The sequence below is a fragment of the Netta rufina genome (genome assembly GCF_964035555.1).
Source record: "Netta rufina genome assembly, chromosome: 2".
In the NCBI taxonomy this organism is placed as follows: Eukaryota; Metazoa; Chordata; class Aves; order Anseriformes; family Anatidae; genus Netta; species Netta rufina.
Window position 1 is genome coordinate 60,133,555 of NC_140124.1, and position 14,633 is coordinate 60,148,187.

General features: G+C 37.5%; 1 protein-coding gene across 1 annotated transcript in view; it reads left to right on the forward strand.

Annotated features, from left to right (window-relative positions):
* AMPH (amphiphysin) overlaps positions 1–14,633 on the forward strand; it is a gene marked incomplete at both ends in the record, with an annotated part of 127,161 nt that overhangs the window by 45,334 nt on the left and 67,194 nt on the right. Inside the window, one exon of the mRNA XM_084282733.1 lies at positions 7,901–7,981. Within this exon, the coding sequence (XP_084138859.1) occupies positions 7,901–7,981 (81 nt within the window). The remainder of the gene's footprint in view (positions 1–7,900; positions 7,982–14,633) is intronic.

The window sequence follows — 14,633 nt, forward strand, 5'->3', positions numbered from 1 at the left end:
GTCTTGGAAATCTTCTGTTTGCTTCTTTGTCTTACCGAGATCTTGTAAATTTATTGGCCATCTCCACCACAGTTATTTCTAATTAAATAACTAAATAAATGAGGAAAGTCATTTGTGTTTTAGGTTGGAGAGTCATTGTTTGCTCCTTAATGACTTCAGGCATGTTTTGTTAATGATCATTGCTACCATTGGATCTTCTTGAGACTTCAAAAACAGGCTGGAGCATCACCCTTCCTGGCTTGGCTCCCATGTTCAGCAGCAGGTCTCGGGATGCCTGGACTGGTTTTGCTATAAACCAGCACCACATGAAGCAACTGCTTATCAGTCAATATCTTTATTGTAGCATCTTTCTATGTTTTCTGTACTAGTCATAGTAAAATGCCCAGTGTTCTGTTTAAAACAGGTTTTTGAGCTTTTGATATTCTCTCAATAACAAAGGGACTTTATCACAAAAGTTGAGTAAATATGAACAAAAACTGAGGCTTGCACAAATATTGGTCACTCTCAGCTGTTGTTTCTGCTGGATTGCAAGGGTGGAAAAGCAGTTTTACAAAGGTGAGCCATAGATATTGGAAAATTTACAGCTGTACAGTGCAGAAAGTATGAAATTCAGTCCACCTCTTGGAAAAGAGGAGTGATGGAGCCTGTTACACAGGGGCCATAGTGAGACCAAAATCTCAGCAGAATTGTAACTGAGCAATACTTGGTTAATTCAGAAATCTTTATTTTTACTCAGTGCTAAAATGTTAATTTATACTTACTGGGTATGTGTGGTTGCTGATCTCCTTATTTTACTAAATCCTGATAATGTTATATATGGTATGGTTTCTGGCTAGATAAAACAAACAAACAAACAAAAAACTAATTTGTGAAATGCCTACCTTGTAACTCAGTTTCCATAGCTCAGATAATAATAATCACTTTGCACTGATACCCTGAGACTTTAACTCATATTCTGTGTAAATTAATTTCTGCAGAAATAAATACAATACTTCATATTTCTTGTATATAATGCTAATTTTGCTTAAAAAAATCTGATAGACAATGAAGAATAGGACTGGAAAAAAAATTAACAAGTTTCTAAGGAATCTTTGATTTATTTATTTGCTAATTAGAAAATTCCATCTAATACCTGTGAAATACATTGTGCATAGTTTTATGTTATTATGTGATAATCTTAAAACTTATCTCTGCCCGTCTTCTTTTTCTGACCATCTTTTGATGTGTCTGCTGGTGTGAAATGGAGGCAGAATAAGTCTCCAGACTTTGACATCATGATAAAATAAGATATACATTTTTTTTTCTTTTTTTTTTTAATGCCACCCCAAGAGATTTTGAGTAGTTAAATATGAATGTGACCTCTTTGGAGAGAAGACTTTTCATTAGTTGGACTGATGTTTAGGTACATCAGTTTAACACTCAGATATCTGTAATCCAATTCACATTCTTCCTTTGCCCCCCTTTGCAGGGGAATAACTGAGGAGCATCCTTGTACTAATTCCCTCTCTGGTTTTGCTTCAGCTACCCATGTGCTAATGGTGAGGAGGTGGGAATCTCATGTGGCTTCGGCAGGTCTTGAGTATTTGTTCAGTTTCTTGGGTTTAACACCCTGCTCTAACACTCGAGTGAGAGTCAGTGGATATGTTTTGCATTAGTTCTGTTCCAGATTTCATACTTTGATATGTTGTCTTCCAAGCTAGCTTTTATTTCTGGAACAAACAGGGTTTCTTCAACTTTGTTCCTACACTTCCCAAATACCAGCTGGGTATCATGGATCGTGCTTAGCTTTTTTAATTTGACACTTTTTTTTTTAACATTTTTATGACATTGAATGCTTTATATATCATCCCATCATGTGAAAAAAATTTTGTCTTAACATTTTAAATTTGGAGATGTGTGTTCATTTTCTGTTTGTTTCCTGTTTGGGTCCATCTGAAATTCCTGTCAGGCTGTGGTAAGCTGGGGTTCAGCTCTGGGGCCCCCAACATAAGAAGGACATGACCTGTTGAAGTGAGTCCAGGCCCATGAGGATGCTTAGGGGGCTGGAGAACCTCTCATTGGCTGGAGATAGGCCAAGACAGTTGGGGTTGTTCAGCCTCGAGAAGAGAAGTCTACAGAGAGGCCTTAGAGCAGCCTTCCAGTACCTAAAGGGGGCCTACAAGAAAGCTGGGAAGGAACTCTGTCAGGGAGTATAGTGATAGGACAAGGGGGAATGGTTTTAACTAAAAGAGGGGAGATTTAGATTAGATGTTAGGAAGAAATTATTTACTGTAAGGGTAATGAGGCACAGACACAGGCTGCCCAGATAAGCTGTGGATGCTCACACCCAGGAACCAGGAGGTTCAAGGCCAGGCTGGATGGGACCCTGGGCAACCTGGTCTAGTGGCAGGGGTTTGTGGAAATGGGTGATCTTTTAGGTCCCTTCCAACCCAAACCATTCCATGATTCTATATTTTCTCCTTATGACTTGTCATATACTATTTTGTGGCTGGGTAAGTTGAAATATATTAACACTTACTTTGAACTTATCCTACTGTATTTGTTTTTTTTTTCTCGTTTATTTTTCAGATAAGTGTTCTTGTCATGTGCCTCATAAGACACTTCTTTCAAATCTTGTATTTTATATTGAGCAAATACTTTTTTCAGCTTTCTGAGCATATGCTGAAATCGTTATGACAATCTACACATAGGTGACTCTCATATGGTTTCTTCTGAATGGTCTGTTTTCATTTTAATCAATTTCTGCCCAGAATTACCGTCCTGAAACTACTTTGGGAATCTGCATAAATTATTTTTGCATTCTGAGTTTTTCTTTTACAGGTTGTAGAAGAAAAAAATGGTTTTATTTTAAAAAGTGTTGTAGAACAATGTAGTAGGTGCATGAGTTTGCATCTGCTGAGATCCTGAGCACTTTGCTGTTCTCTAAAGATTTAAGGTAGTGACTTCATGGCAATGGTTTTTGACTCTCAAAAGTGTTTGTTTTGCTCTTCATCCTGGAATTACTCTGTAATAGCCTTAATTAATGCTTCCTGTGGTAGGTTAGATTTCAATGTGTTAAGTCTTTGTGAATTTATGATAAAGTTTCGCCCTGGGTATTCCTCTCTGAGCAATCCTGTCTTCCTGCCTTGAGTGATTTTGGTTGTGTTTGTTATTCTTTAAGAATATGTATGTATAACTGGGGGTGATGTATGTGGGGGTGTCTGATGAGGCTACTAGTGGTTCCTGTTCATTCTGCTACTGATGTGCAGGGAGCTGAGCTGCTCCTGAGGCAACTCGCGGTTTCCTGTGATTTAGATCGGAGAATCAGTTTCTTTCTCTCTCTCTCTCTCTCTTTTTTTTTTTTATTATTATCATTTTTTTTTTTCCCTTGAATTACCATAGTTTGGGAAACTATTTTAGGGAAAGATGGATAGGCCCATCCTGGTCACTGCCTCAACCGCTATTATAACACTGTCATCCTTACCACAAGACATAAGTTTTCAATATAACCAAGCTTACTCAATCTTATCTCTTTTGTTTTGTTTCTATTCTATTAATTTCCTTTCTTTGGTATATTGCAGACACTTAACTTCATAGTCATTGTACAATTGATCATTTTAATTCAAGATAAGCAAATTATTGACTCTTTCTTCCTAACAGTTAAAATCCACACTTATCTGAAATGTATTATTTTTGGTAAATGAAAGTGCTTAAATGACTTAAAATAGGAAGTGCTCAGTCTTATGTCCTTCAAAATGGTTATTGAAAATGCAACATCCCCAAATGGAAATATGACATTTATGAACGATATCAGACAGTGCTTGATGTCCTTCCCCAAATTTTGTGTTTGGGTCAAATCTGTCATTTATCTCAGTACTGCATTACCAGACAGACAGTTTATCTGTACATGTATTCACTCAACAGAATTGAGGTTTACCATCAGATCAAATTTAGCTTTTACTTCATTCTCTTAATAACTGGACTTAATTATTTAGTTTATATATTTTTAGCAGCAAGCTGGTTCAATACTGGTATTTGTTTTAGATCCTTAGCATAATTCAGTGCATTAAGCAGACTGTACAGTATCACATTTGGAGATCACAGTTAAATCAGAAAAAAAAAAAATCTGTTTCAAGTGATTATTATTTTTTTAATGTTATTTTAACAGAACACATACTGGTAGTTGATTTAGGCTAATTAAATGAAATATAGGGTAGTTTTTTTGCCTTTTTTTTTTTTTTTTTGGGTAGGGTGAACATGTTCACCAAATATTTTTTGCTGTCTTCAGAAAACTACAGAGTACATGACTTTAGAATGTTTCTTGAATGCATTCTACATTCTATGTCTGCTTCATCATTTTTTCTATGTAATTTAAATAAAAATTTAAATGGTATAGGCTGTTCATACACATTGATGGATGTTCCTAAACCTAATCCCAAACATTATTTCTCTGTGTGGGGATGCTAAGAATATATATTATTATATTATTATATTGTTATATTATTATATTGTCATATTATCATATCATTAATTATGTTATGATATTATGATATTATATATTATATATATATACTAGCTACCTGCCCTCTTTGAGTCCAGGATGTATTCTAGCTCTATGGGCCATGAGATGCTCAGCAATAGCTTTGCTTCATTTGCCTTTCCTTTTCTTAATGCCTGAATCCAAATCCACAATATGGGTAAGTGACACCACAGAGCTAAAATAAAATATTAGCTACTTAACTGTCCAGATCTCCTTTCTTTGGCACATTGTAGAGCACTTCAGTGCTGTTGTAAAGCACTATTTACTCGCCCTTCTCCTGTCCTCAAGGGCCACCAATAAACTGAGCTATTCCTGTTACTAAATCTAATCCTTGTATAGAAGGGTGGTTGAACTAAGGCTTCAGAGAGAGGTTAGGCACTTGCTGCTCCTGTGCACAGCCTTCATTTTACCTTTTAGGACCATCGGATGCATTCTGGTGACCTGAACACTTAAACCAGCTTTCTCTTGACCAATATCTAAGCCTAATGCTAGTAGGCTGATGAAAGAGGTGATCACGTAGGAAACAAATAAAGTGTTAGGTCCATGCCATATCCTAATTTTTCAGGGTGCTGGGTATTTACTACTAACCCGGAGCTGTCTACTTTGCTTTTCGTAGCCATAGCCCTAGCCCTAACCTAGACCCTAACTCTAATTTTGATGCAAGATCTCCATATAACAAGATGAAAGATGCGTCTGAAATTTATTTCAGCCTGTCCACAGGGAGCTTGGAGTTAGAAGAATCCATGTGTATTGTAGATAAGCCTTCATCTAGCCTTCACTCTGTCCAAAGATAACATATAAATACGTGACCAATCTGGGTCATAATAATAACTGAACTACAAACTATAGACTTTTGACTTCTACTTTAAGACAGAACTGCACAAATAAGTGCTGAAAGTTTCAGCAGAGATCAGTTTGAGACTTGCCCTCAGTCTTGTGTCCTCTCTGATTATTGGTAAGTTATAATTACAGTCAGGAAAGGGTTGGTTGTAAAAGGCTGTGCTATTCATTCAGTGGTTGATGTGGCTAGGTGAAGGATAGGAGCTAAAGAGACCTCTGAGGAATGGCTTATTCCAGCTTCAGTCTGCTCAGCTGTCTCTCTATGGGGTCATGGGGTTAGTGTTAGGGTTAGGATTGCATTTAGGAAAACAGCGAGTGAGCCCTAGTTGTCTGTGTGTATTGCATGGGCTACAGGACTTCAGTGAGGGCAAGGATCACAAGTATCGTCAGCTAATACCAAGCCACTGGCCAGTACTTTGAGTTCCAAATGTGTGATACACCTGTAGTGAGCATTTACATTCTGGTTTGGGTTAGGATTAGGAAGGCTGGGAAGCTGTCATTGTATGTTTTTAACCCTGAATTAAAATTAGAGTTGTCATTCACAGAAGACAAGTTCAAACACTGCCTCTTAGTCTCAGTTAAGAAAAATACATGAAGAGAATTTAAAAGTAGCAGATAGGATTAAAAAACAAACAAGAAAAAAGTTGAGGTGCTATAAGAGTTGCTCCCTTCTGAACCTGAGCATGCATCTGGAGACATGGATGTGTGCCATTAATATCTCAGGAAAGAGGAAAGAGTTTTTCATGACAACTTTTTTTGCCCTGTTTTGTTACTTGTGTTATGGATCTTTCTGACTCTAATTAATGTGCCTGCACTTGTTCCTGTGAACACAACTCGAATGAATTGCCTTGGCGAGGAGGCTTACCTGGCAGCTGGCTCTTTGAAAAGGAAATGTTGGATTTTCAGAGAGAAGCCTGGTGCAGATCAAAGCCATGCTGCAGCTGGGGGCAGGCTCATTGGTGACAGGGAGCAATGTGAAGTCCTGTGATGATTTGAAATGTTAAATTAAATGATTCCTCTGTAAAGCCATCTGTGATACTTTTTTAATATTTTATGAAGAGATCAGTGATGAGAGGACACGAGATCTTTGGGAATTAAATGCAACCCAGAATGCCCAACTGAGCCAGGGGAATGAAAAGTTAAAACATAGCTACAGGCAAGAAAAGCCTTTCTTTTTCTTTTTTTTTTTTTTTTCTTTTTCTTCTTTTTCTTTCCCCCCCTCTCAGATGTCATTCTTTCTGTCTTTCTGCTGTAAATATGTCAAAACTTCCCTGAAGTTTCACATGTCAGTTACATGGGTAGTGTTGCATCACCTTTGTGATCATCTTTATTCCTGGTTTCCACTGTGGCAGTGATCTCTGCCCCTTTGTTCACCCTAGTTTTTGTGGCTCCAAGCTGGTTGGGGTTGAGAGGCAAATGGTCTGAATCAGAATATGCCAGGACTGGGACTGTGTTTATATATGTTTTTATACTTGGACTGCTGATGTGTTTATTCATGGCATCAGTTACTTTTTTTTTTTTTTTTTTGGGGGGGGGATGGAGGGGAGGGAGAAGGGAAGGGAGGAGGTGATTTTTTTATGTGTTTGTTTTTTGCTTTTCCTGTGAAAATTGAAAGTTTGTTTTTTTCGCCTTGGGAGAACAAACAAAATATCACTCCCCGATATGTTTTATCCCTCTAACAGTATCCTATAAAGTTTTTGGGGGTGTTTGACAAGAAAGGTAAAGCCTAATTGCTCCTACATGTAAGTCTTCAATGTTAAAATGTACTGATAATGCTTTGATTTAATAACAGAATGCATTTGTTGTAGTTAACAGAGTGTGAAGTGTAGCAATATCCAATTACTTTTAAGATTACTATCACATGAATAGCCCTTCTGCTGACATATTGCAGTATATTTATTACCTAGTATGACAATCCACTTCAGAATTAACTAAGGGGGAGAGAAGGAGGGGGAAGGAGGCAAATATGAAACAGTAAAAGTTTTAAATAAGCATTAGCTCTACCAATTTCTCATACAGCCTTAAATTTTTTCATTCTCATTTTGTGTTGAAAATCATGAAGATAATGTTAATATCATTGGACATAATAAGCCATAAACAGTAGAAAAATGTAGAAGAATTTGATTTTTTGCTCTGTTTGAATGGGAAGAGAACTTGCTTGCATTTCCAGCAAATTTTATTTCATTCTTCCTTGTTTTGAGACCCTGGGAGTCTCTGCTAAAAGAAAATTTGCTTCATTAAAACAAACAAACAAAACACACACACACGCCCCTCCCAGGAACTCTATACTTTGAAGTAGATTTACACACACCATGCTTCTGCCCATGCACACAAATTGCTTCTCATTGTCTATAGTCATCCTTTTTAATTTTTGACAAAATTGTTTCCCTTATAAACTTTGGAAACAGTAGTGAATGCAACACTCCAAAAATAAAATACTATTTAAGCCTAACAGCAAGAACAAAAGTGTTAAAAGTAACAGCATTTTTGTTTTGTGACACTAACATTAATCCTTTTTTTTTTTTTTTTTTCCCAATATAGGTACTTCAAAAACTAGGAAAAGCAGATGAAACAAAAGATGAACAATTTGAAGAATATGTACAAAATTTCAAAAGACAAGAGGTCAGTTACTTTTTCACTTTCTTTAATTGTCTCTTAAGAAGAATGCAGTGTATTTTAACTTTTGATTTTGAAGAAGGTGTTTCAGGAGGTAAAAGAAAATGTTCTGAACCATATTGGTGTAAGATTTTGTTCAATAGTTTTCAAATAGAAAAGAATGATTGGATTTATTGCATGCAAATATGTAAGATGTGCATTTAGATTAAATAACTGTATTCTAATAACGTACAATGCTGTCATGCCAGAACTCCTTGGGATCAATGAAGTGTACGCACATTTTCAACAGTATAATTGAGAACAAAACCCAAACCCAATGTGATATAGCTTTGTAGTTGCCTTGTTACAATGAAATAATTTATTTCCTTGGTTTCATTTTGTGGGTTGTTTTCATCATTGGTGTATAATAATGCTAGTTTTATATGAAATGAACAGCAGAATAGTTTTAGACTGCTGTGTGTTGTTATGCCCCCTGTTAGTGCAGGGATGACGAGATCTGCGGTGGCAGTGCTGATGAATCACTCCTGGGGAGCAGGGTTCAATTACAAACACACATATGAAAACAAAGGTGCCCTTAAGAGTTTATAATCTACTCCCAATGCAATGTTAAATTCTAACCTCTATTACTCCTCACTTTGTTGGACAGACTTTTCAGCTACAAGTTGATTAACTGCAATTAATTATATAGCAGCTTTCTAGTACAAATTAATGCCTACCATGAGCTGCATTAATGCCATCAAGAAAATAATCTCATGTAAGTGTGAACTGAGGTTATCGGTAGCCTTCCTGAGCTATCTTTTAGAGCTCATATGTAAAGGTACTGAAGGGTGAGAACTACTTCCACACACTTTACGTGATGTAAGAATTTGTTCATGTTGGGGTTTTCAGTTCCTACCCTGAGTCAGTCCTGTGTACCACATGCATTTCTGTCCTTTCCACATAAACACAAATCATGCACTCTGATTTGCTAGGGCACTGATTAACTCTTTCATATCTTATGGTGACTTAGCCATTATTTTTCACTGTCTGTCTAGAGAAAGAGAGGGCGGTTTGGGGAGTAACTGGGCTGGGTATGTGTCCATTCTTCCCCCAAAATGATGATGATGGGAAGTAAAGAATCTGTTTCTCTAACAAGGGTGATTCCTTCCTCAAGGTCAGGAAGATGATGGGATGTAATAGAGCTGAAAAAAACACTGAGAAGCTTGGAAGCCCTGTAGAGTTGTCATATTTTCCTTTTTCTTCCCATCCTCCTTTTCAAATATGCTGAGATATCAACTGGGTATTTCTTTCTTTCTGATTTTCCTTATATTGCTTCTTATCCTTGTTTTCAATATCACAGCTGTATGCACAGCTAGGAACTGTGTTACTAGAAATGAGGTGCATCTGTAAGGCTGTTATTGGGTGGGAAAGGAGCAGCTGGAGCATCCCCATGAAGAAAGAGAATTCAGTGAAATGTATTTTTAGCTAAAAATTCTGAGTCAATTAAAAATGAAGAGAGATGAAAGAGGAAAACCTTTCTTTTTTTTTTTTTTTTTTTTCAGCAAAATTATGTCTCAAGTGTTTGTTTCTTCCAAGGGCTAAGGAGGATCTTAACATTCCTTCATTTTTATTTCATTCTCCTTTGATGTACTTAGAGACAGTAACAAGCAGTCAAGGACTCTACAGGAACTGAAAGGTATTAAATCGATGCAAATGTGACTTGGGGCTACAGGAGGAACTGGATGAGGAGGAGTGAGCACTGAGGGAAATACTACAACTCTTTTGAGTGGCACATGCAGTTTAGGTTAGGTCCACTGGCATACCAAATGAGAGAGATCATTCATGCTTTTAAGAAACTAATCAGGTATGCCATGTTCTGCTGGTCTTGTTCTCAGAGAATTCTGTTTTGCACAATTCTTCAAGTACAAGGAGGAAAAATGATGCAAAAGCACTGCTGCTGCCACGTGCACAAATAAGAAGGATATAAATTGCTTAAATTTTCTTAGTTTCTTCCATGCTTTAATCTACAACTGACTAGGAAAGCAAAGATTTGAAACATTACAATGTGCATCTAAATTTATCACTTATATTGATCAACACCTTGCAGAAATTCTGTCTTCTGTGTACTCCTTTTCTTCTTGGTTTACATTCAATCTTGCTTCCAAGATTATCTCTGCAACTCTAGAGCCTTTAGAAAAAGAAAAATTAAATTCAAGGTACTAAAGAGTAAAAAGGCATCTGGGGTGATTGATCATTGTGTTCAGGTCCACAGAATAGCTGGTGTGGGCCATTCAGGTGGCTTCCCAGCCAGGTTTTCCTATGACAGAAGCAGTTTGAGAGAAAGTTCAAATGTTGTTGTCTCACTTAGCAGTGATTTGTCTCTGTTTCCTGGTCATCTCACTTACCTACACTTGTTTTTGTGGAAGACCGTTACTTCAGATCTGTGTCTTTCTATGTTGTTTGTAGCAGCTGGTGCCATTCAGGCTTTGGGTAAGTTGAAAGCTGTGAAAATGGACTGTTCTTGTTTCCCTACCTTATTTAACCTGTGTCACTTGGGAGGTCAACGGGCCTTATGGATAGAATTATCCTTTTATTGATGCTCTCCAAAGATCATAAATGAGGGCTCCCAGTTCAGCTCAGGGAAAGCAGAGAAAGAGCATAGTGGTCATAACCCAGGAAGCAGGTAATGCAAAAACTGAGATCTTAACAATTTTTGCCTGCATAACAGGTAGGATGATGGGTATGCACCAAACTGAGCAGGCAGTTCAGTGTAAGGATACATCCAATCTTCCTTTCTGTAGGAAAATATCATTAAGGCTCCCCAGCAGTCTATTCCCATCTCTTTCTGAATACAGCTGGATAAGGTTGCCTTTTGGACATGAAGCACAGAGCTAAATTATCAGATGAATCACCATGGAGAAACTGAGTCATTCCATGTCTGGAGAGAACACTGCACAGTGGCCTTGCAAAGCCTCTGGATTTTCCTGTCAGAAGCAGTAAGCTGCTGCAGCTGAAACCAGCAATTTGACACATTTTGACTTTTAGCAGTGAATAAAATTGTTATTCACCTTCCACTTAAGTTGTAAACAGGAAATTGCCACTGTAAAACAAAACTCATGGACCTTATATAAATTCATATGTGACACAGATTTTCAGTGTACTGCAAGAATTTTCCTAAGGCTTAGACCTTTCTTGCTAATTGTGGATGTGCCCAGCCCCTTAATTGACCCTGAAGTTCAGGAAAAAAAAAAATAAAAAAATTCCTGCATAGATTCCTGCAGAGAAAAAATTCTCTGCTGTGAAAATATCATCAAGCCTTAAATTTCTATATCTCTATTCTGATGTTCAAGCAATTGTATCTTACACTTTTTTTATCAGGAAGTTAAGTAGCAATTCCCTTATCCCCTGCTATATTTTAATGACTCAGCACTTGCTCCATTTTTTGTAAGATATTAATATTCTATTTCATGTCTGTGCATATTTACCTCTCACTGCTTTTCCATATGTAGTTAAGAGACTTATTTTACAGATGGCAATTAAAATATATTTTAGTATTTAAATAAATTATGTATTTTATATGTACACACAGAGATATACCAGTTGCAGCTATGTAAGCAGCTGCCTGTGAAGTGTTCTCAAAATAAAATAAAATGTCAAGTACTGCTGTTGCTTGTTTATAGAATTAGGTGAAAGTCAAGAACCTTTTGTTGTTGTTGAGTGAACAGAAGCTGTCGTCTGCTTTACTTGATGTTGCCTCTCAGTAAGAGCTGCTCCTTGGGTGAAATTGTTAACAGTTGAAAAGTTGTGTCCTGGCTAAATCTTCATTTCACACAAGTGTGCTTATTTACCTGACAGCTATGGCATGGCATTAACTTAAAGCTCTTTCGTGGAACAATTAACATATATGGAAGTATTCTTTTTTGCGTCAGACATGCCACTGACTTTTTACAACACATTAATGACCTAAAACACCAAAGATGAAATTCATGGATTATGCATAGGCACCAGATGTGCCTCTGTGGTCCTCTCAAGCACCAGACATGTATTTTGGCAGCTGAACTCTGCTCCTGGAGGCTTATCAGTTTCCAGATTGTGACACCTGAACATAGGTGTCTCCATTTGAGTTAACTTGTGTTGAACCAGGCAGTGTGGTCAGGAGGGCCCAGACAGCAGCCCATCAGGCCCCTGTGGGCATCCATGGCCTTAATGGCCCTGATTTGACTGTTTTAACTTCAGGATCTTTCAATTGCTCTTCTGACTCCACAGATTGCACTGAAGAGGTGGGTATTGCCTTACAGAGGAGAGGCACCCGCCTCATGAGTACACTGTCACGGGTGTTTTAATCTGGAGTCAAATGGAGGCTGTGATGAAGAACATTTCACATGAAATTCAATCTATTTTGTAAGACTTTCTTTCCTTTGGGAGCTATTAGACATCCCGTAAATCTATTTGAACATCTCTAAATCCACCTCATGTCCTCCCCTCAAGCCCCTCATTTTATGGATCTTGTGCATAGGCTTGAGATGGAGGAAAGAATCCAGGCAATAAAGGAAAAGTGCAAGCTTTGAAATTACTTTAACTGTGAGACAGTGTTTTCCCCATAGCTGGAACTCAGGTTTCCTTAGTTGTCTGCAAAGTCCCATACTAAACTTGAGGGGTTTCTTGGTTAATGTGCAACATACAGTGGATTGATACTGCTCTCCCCCTAGGAGGCTCCTTTGCTAAACAAAGTTGATGCCAAATGCTGCTCCTGACTGATACTCCAAAGTAAGCTAGACACATAAAAATGTGATCAAGACTAGTGGACGGGAGCTTTTATTTCTCCAAGCCATGAAGTATTTGCAAACTGTATTCACAGATTTCATCTGACAGACATCTTTTGAGGGGCCATGCCAAAGTCTACTTCACATACTGAATGACCACTAAGTCAAATACAAGCAATACAATGTGCAGATAATTTGGGTGTCTGTGGGAGGATGTTCTCTGATGATTGTCATTTCATCCTAAAATGTATGTCTAATAATTATCTTACTACTGAGAGGGCATTTTTTTCCAAGACAAGAAGACACTGTGCAGTTTAATCACAAGCTCACTGATTTCCAGTCAGTCAGGATTCATAGGAAGGTGAGGCTCTCTGTTTTACGCTACAAAATTATCTCAGCAGGAGCAGGGCAGACCCTTTCCAACTAATTCCTCACTTCCAAGGAGAATGTGCTTGATCTGATGTTTTGCTTTTTTGATTCTGCCTGTTGATTGCTCCAAATCTGAAGTCTAAACTGCAGTCATGCTGGGCTGCCTTTGATTGCCCCTGGATATAACCTGCTATGCCTCTGCAGCTTTAGAAAGTGTGCTAATTGTTTTCTCCCAGAATGTGAAATTGAACAATCAAGTTATTTGTGACTATTTTTTAAAGCAGACTGGTAAATGTTTCTTCGGGAATTCTTTATAATAACTGACCCTGGAGACAGCTCACACAGCTGAGCTCTGGACTGTAATGCATTTACTGAACATGACCCAGTTCACAATAAACAGTTCTGAACAGTTTTCTACTAAAACTTTTAATACATAGCTTATACATGCTAATTGTGAATATAGTTATGAATATGCAGCTATAGGCATAGACAGGCTACATATATATTCAGAAAGTCTAGTTTTCAGAAAATCTGTATGTATAGATAACTTTTAGCCATATACTTGTAGATTCTGCACTTGCTGACCTTGCACACAAGTGACATGCTAGACAAATAATTCAAACCCCAAGTCTCTCACAGCTGGTAGAAATAGAAAAGAAGAAATGTGTTTCTTTAAGGAAAAAAAAAAAAAAAAAAAAAAGGTCCAAATTTGGAGGACAGTTCTAGGGAGTATAAGAGAGAGAATGGTTAAATGGGATATTGTAGCATACTGATGAACTTCATACTGAATTAAGGCTGCATCCCAATAGCCTATTTTATTGTTAAACTTCACTTAATGAAGTTGTCCTTTGCATTCATACTTCTGAGGTCCCTTAAGGACTATCATGTAAATTCTACCTAGCTGTTTGCAAACAGAGCAACAGCCTTGCTTTACATTGCAGCTAAAAAGTGCACATTACGATAGAAGGCATTTGCCAGGTGGAAAATATTTCATATTTTCCATATGAAAATGCTTTCATATGAATTATTTCCCCTAAATTCCAGTATTAGACTCAGAGCTGTATTAATAATTAGCTTTTCTACATTTGTGTGGGGCAGGTTAGTAAGTAACCTATGCTCTAGGCTCAGCATTACGCAGAGCTTTCGACTCTTGCTCAAATGGAGTGATTCATTTGTTTTTGGTATCAAGCGCATGCTGTGCTGACCTTTCCAGTAAAGATGTATTGTGTTTACATCCTGTATGTGACATGATAGAAAAATCAAACTCTTCTGGTCTGCCTGGAAAGCTGTGAATAAATGAGCCTGGCAAATAGGTCATCCAATTCCACCTTTTGTGGAGGCATAGTGGCCTGCCTTTAGTTTCTGGGTGGAAGAAATGATTTTTTTGGTTCATCAGAAAGCAAAAGCTAGTAAGACACAAACCATGTGTTTTATCATTTTAGTCATTAAAACTTTTTGGAGGTCTCTTCAGGCTTCTGGTCTCTGGTGGCTGTGTTATGGCTTTCGTAATTCCAGTGCTAAGGCATATCTAAATACTATTCTTTAAA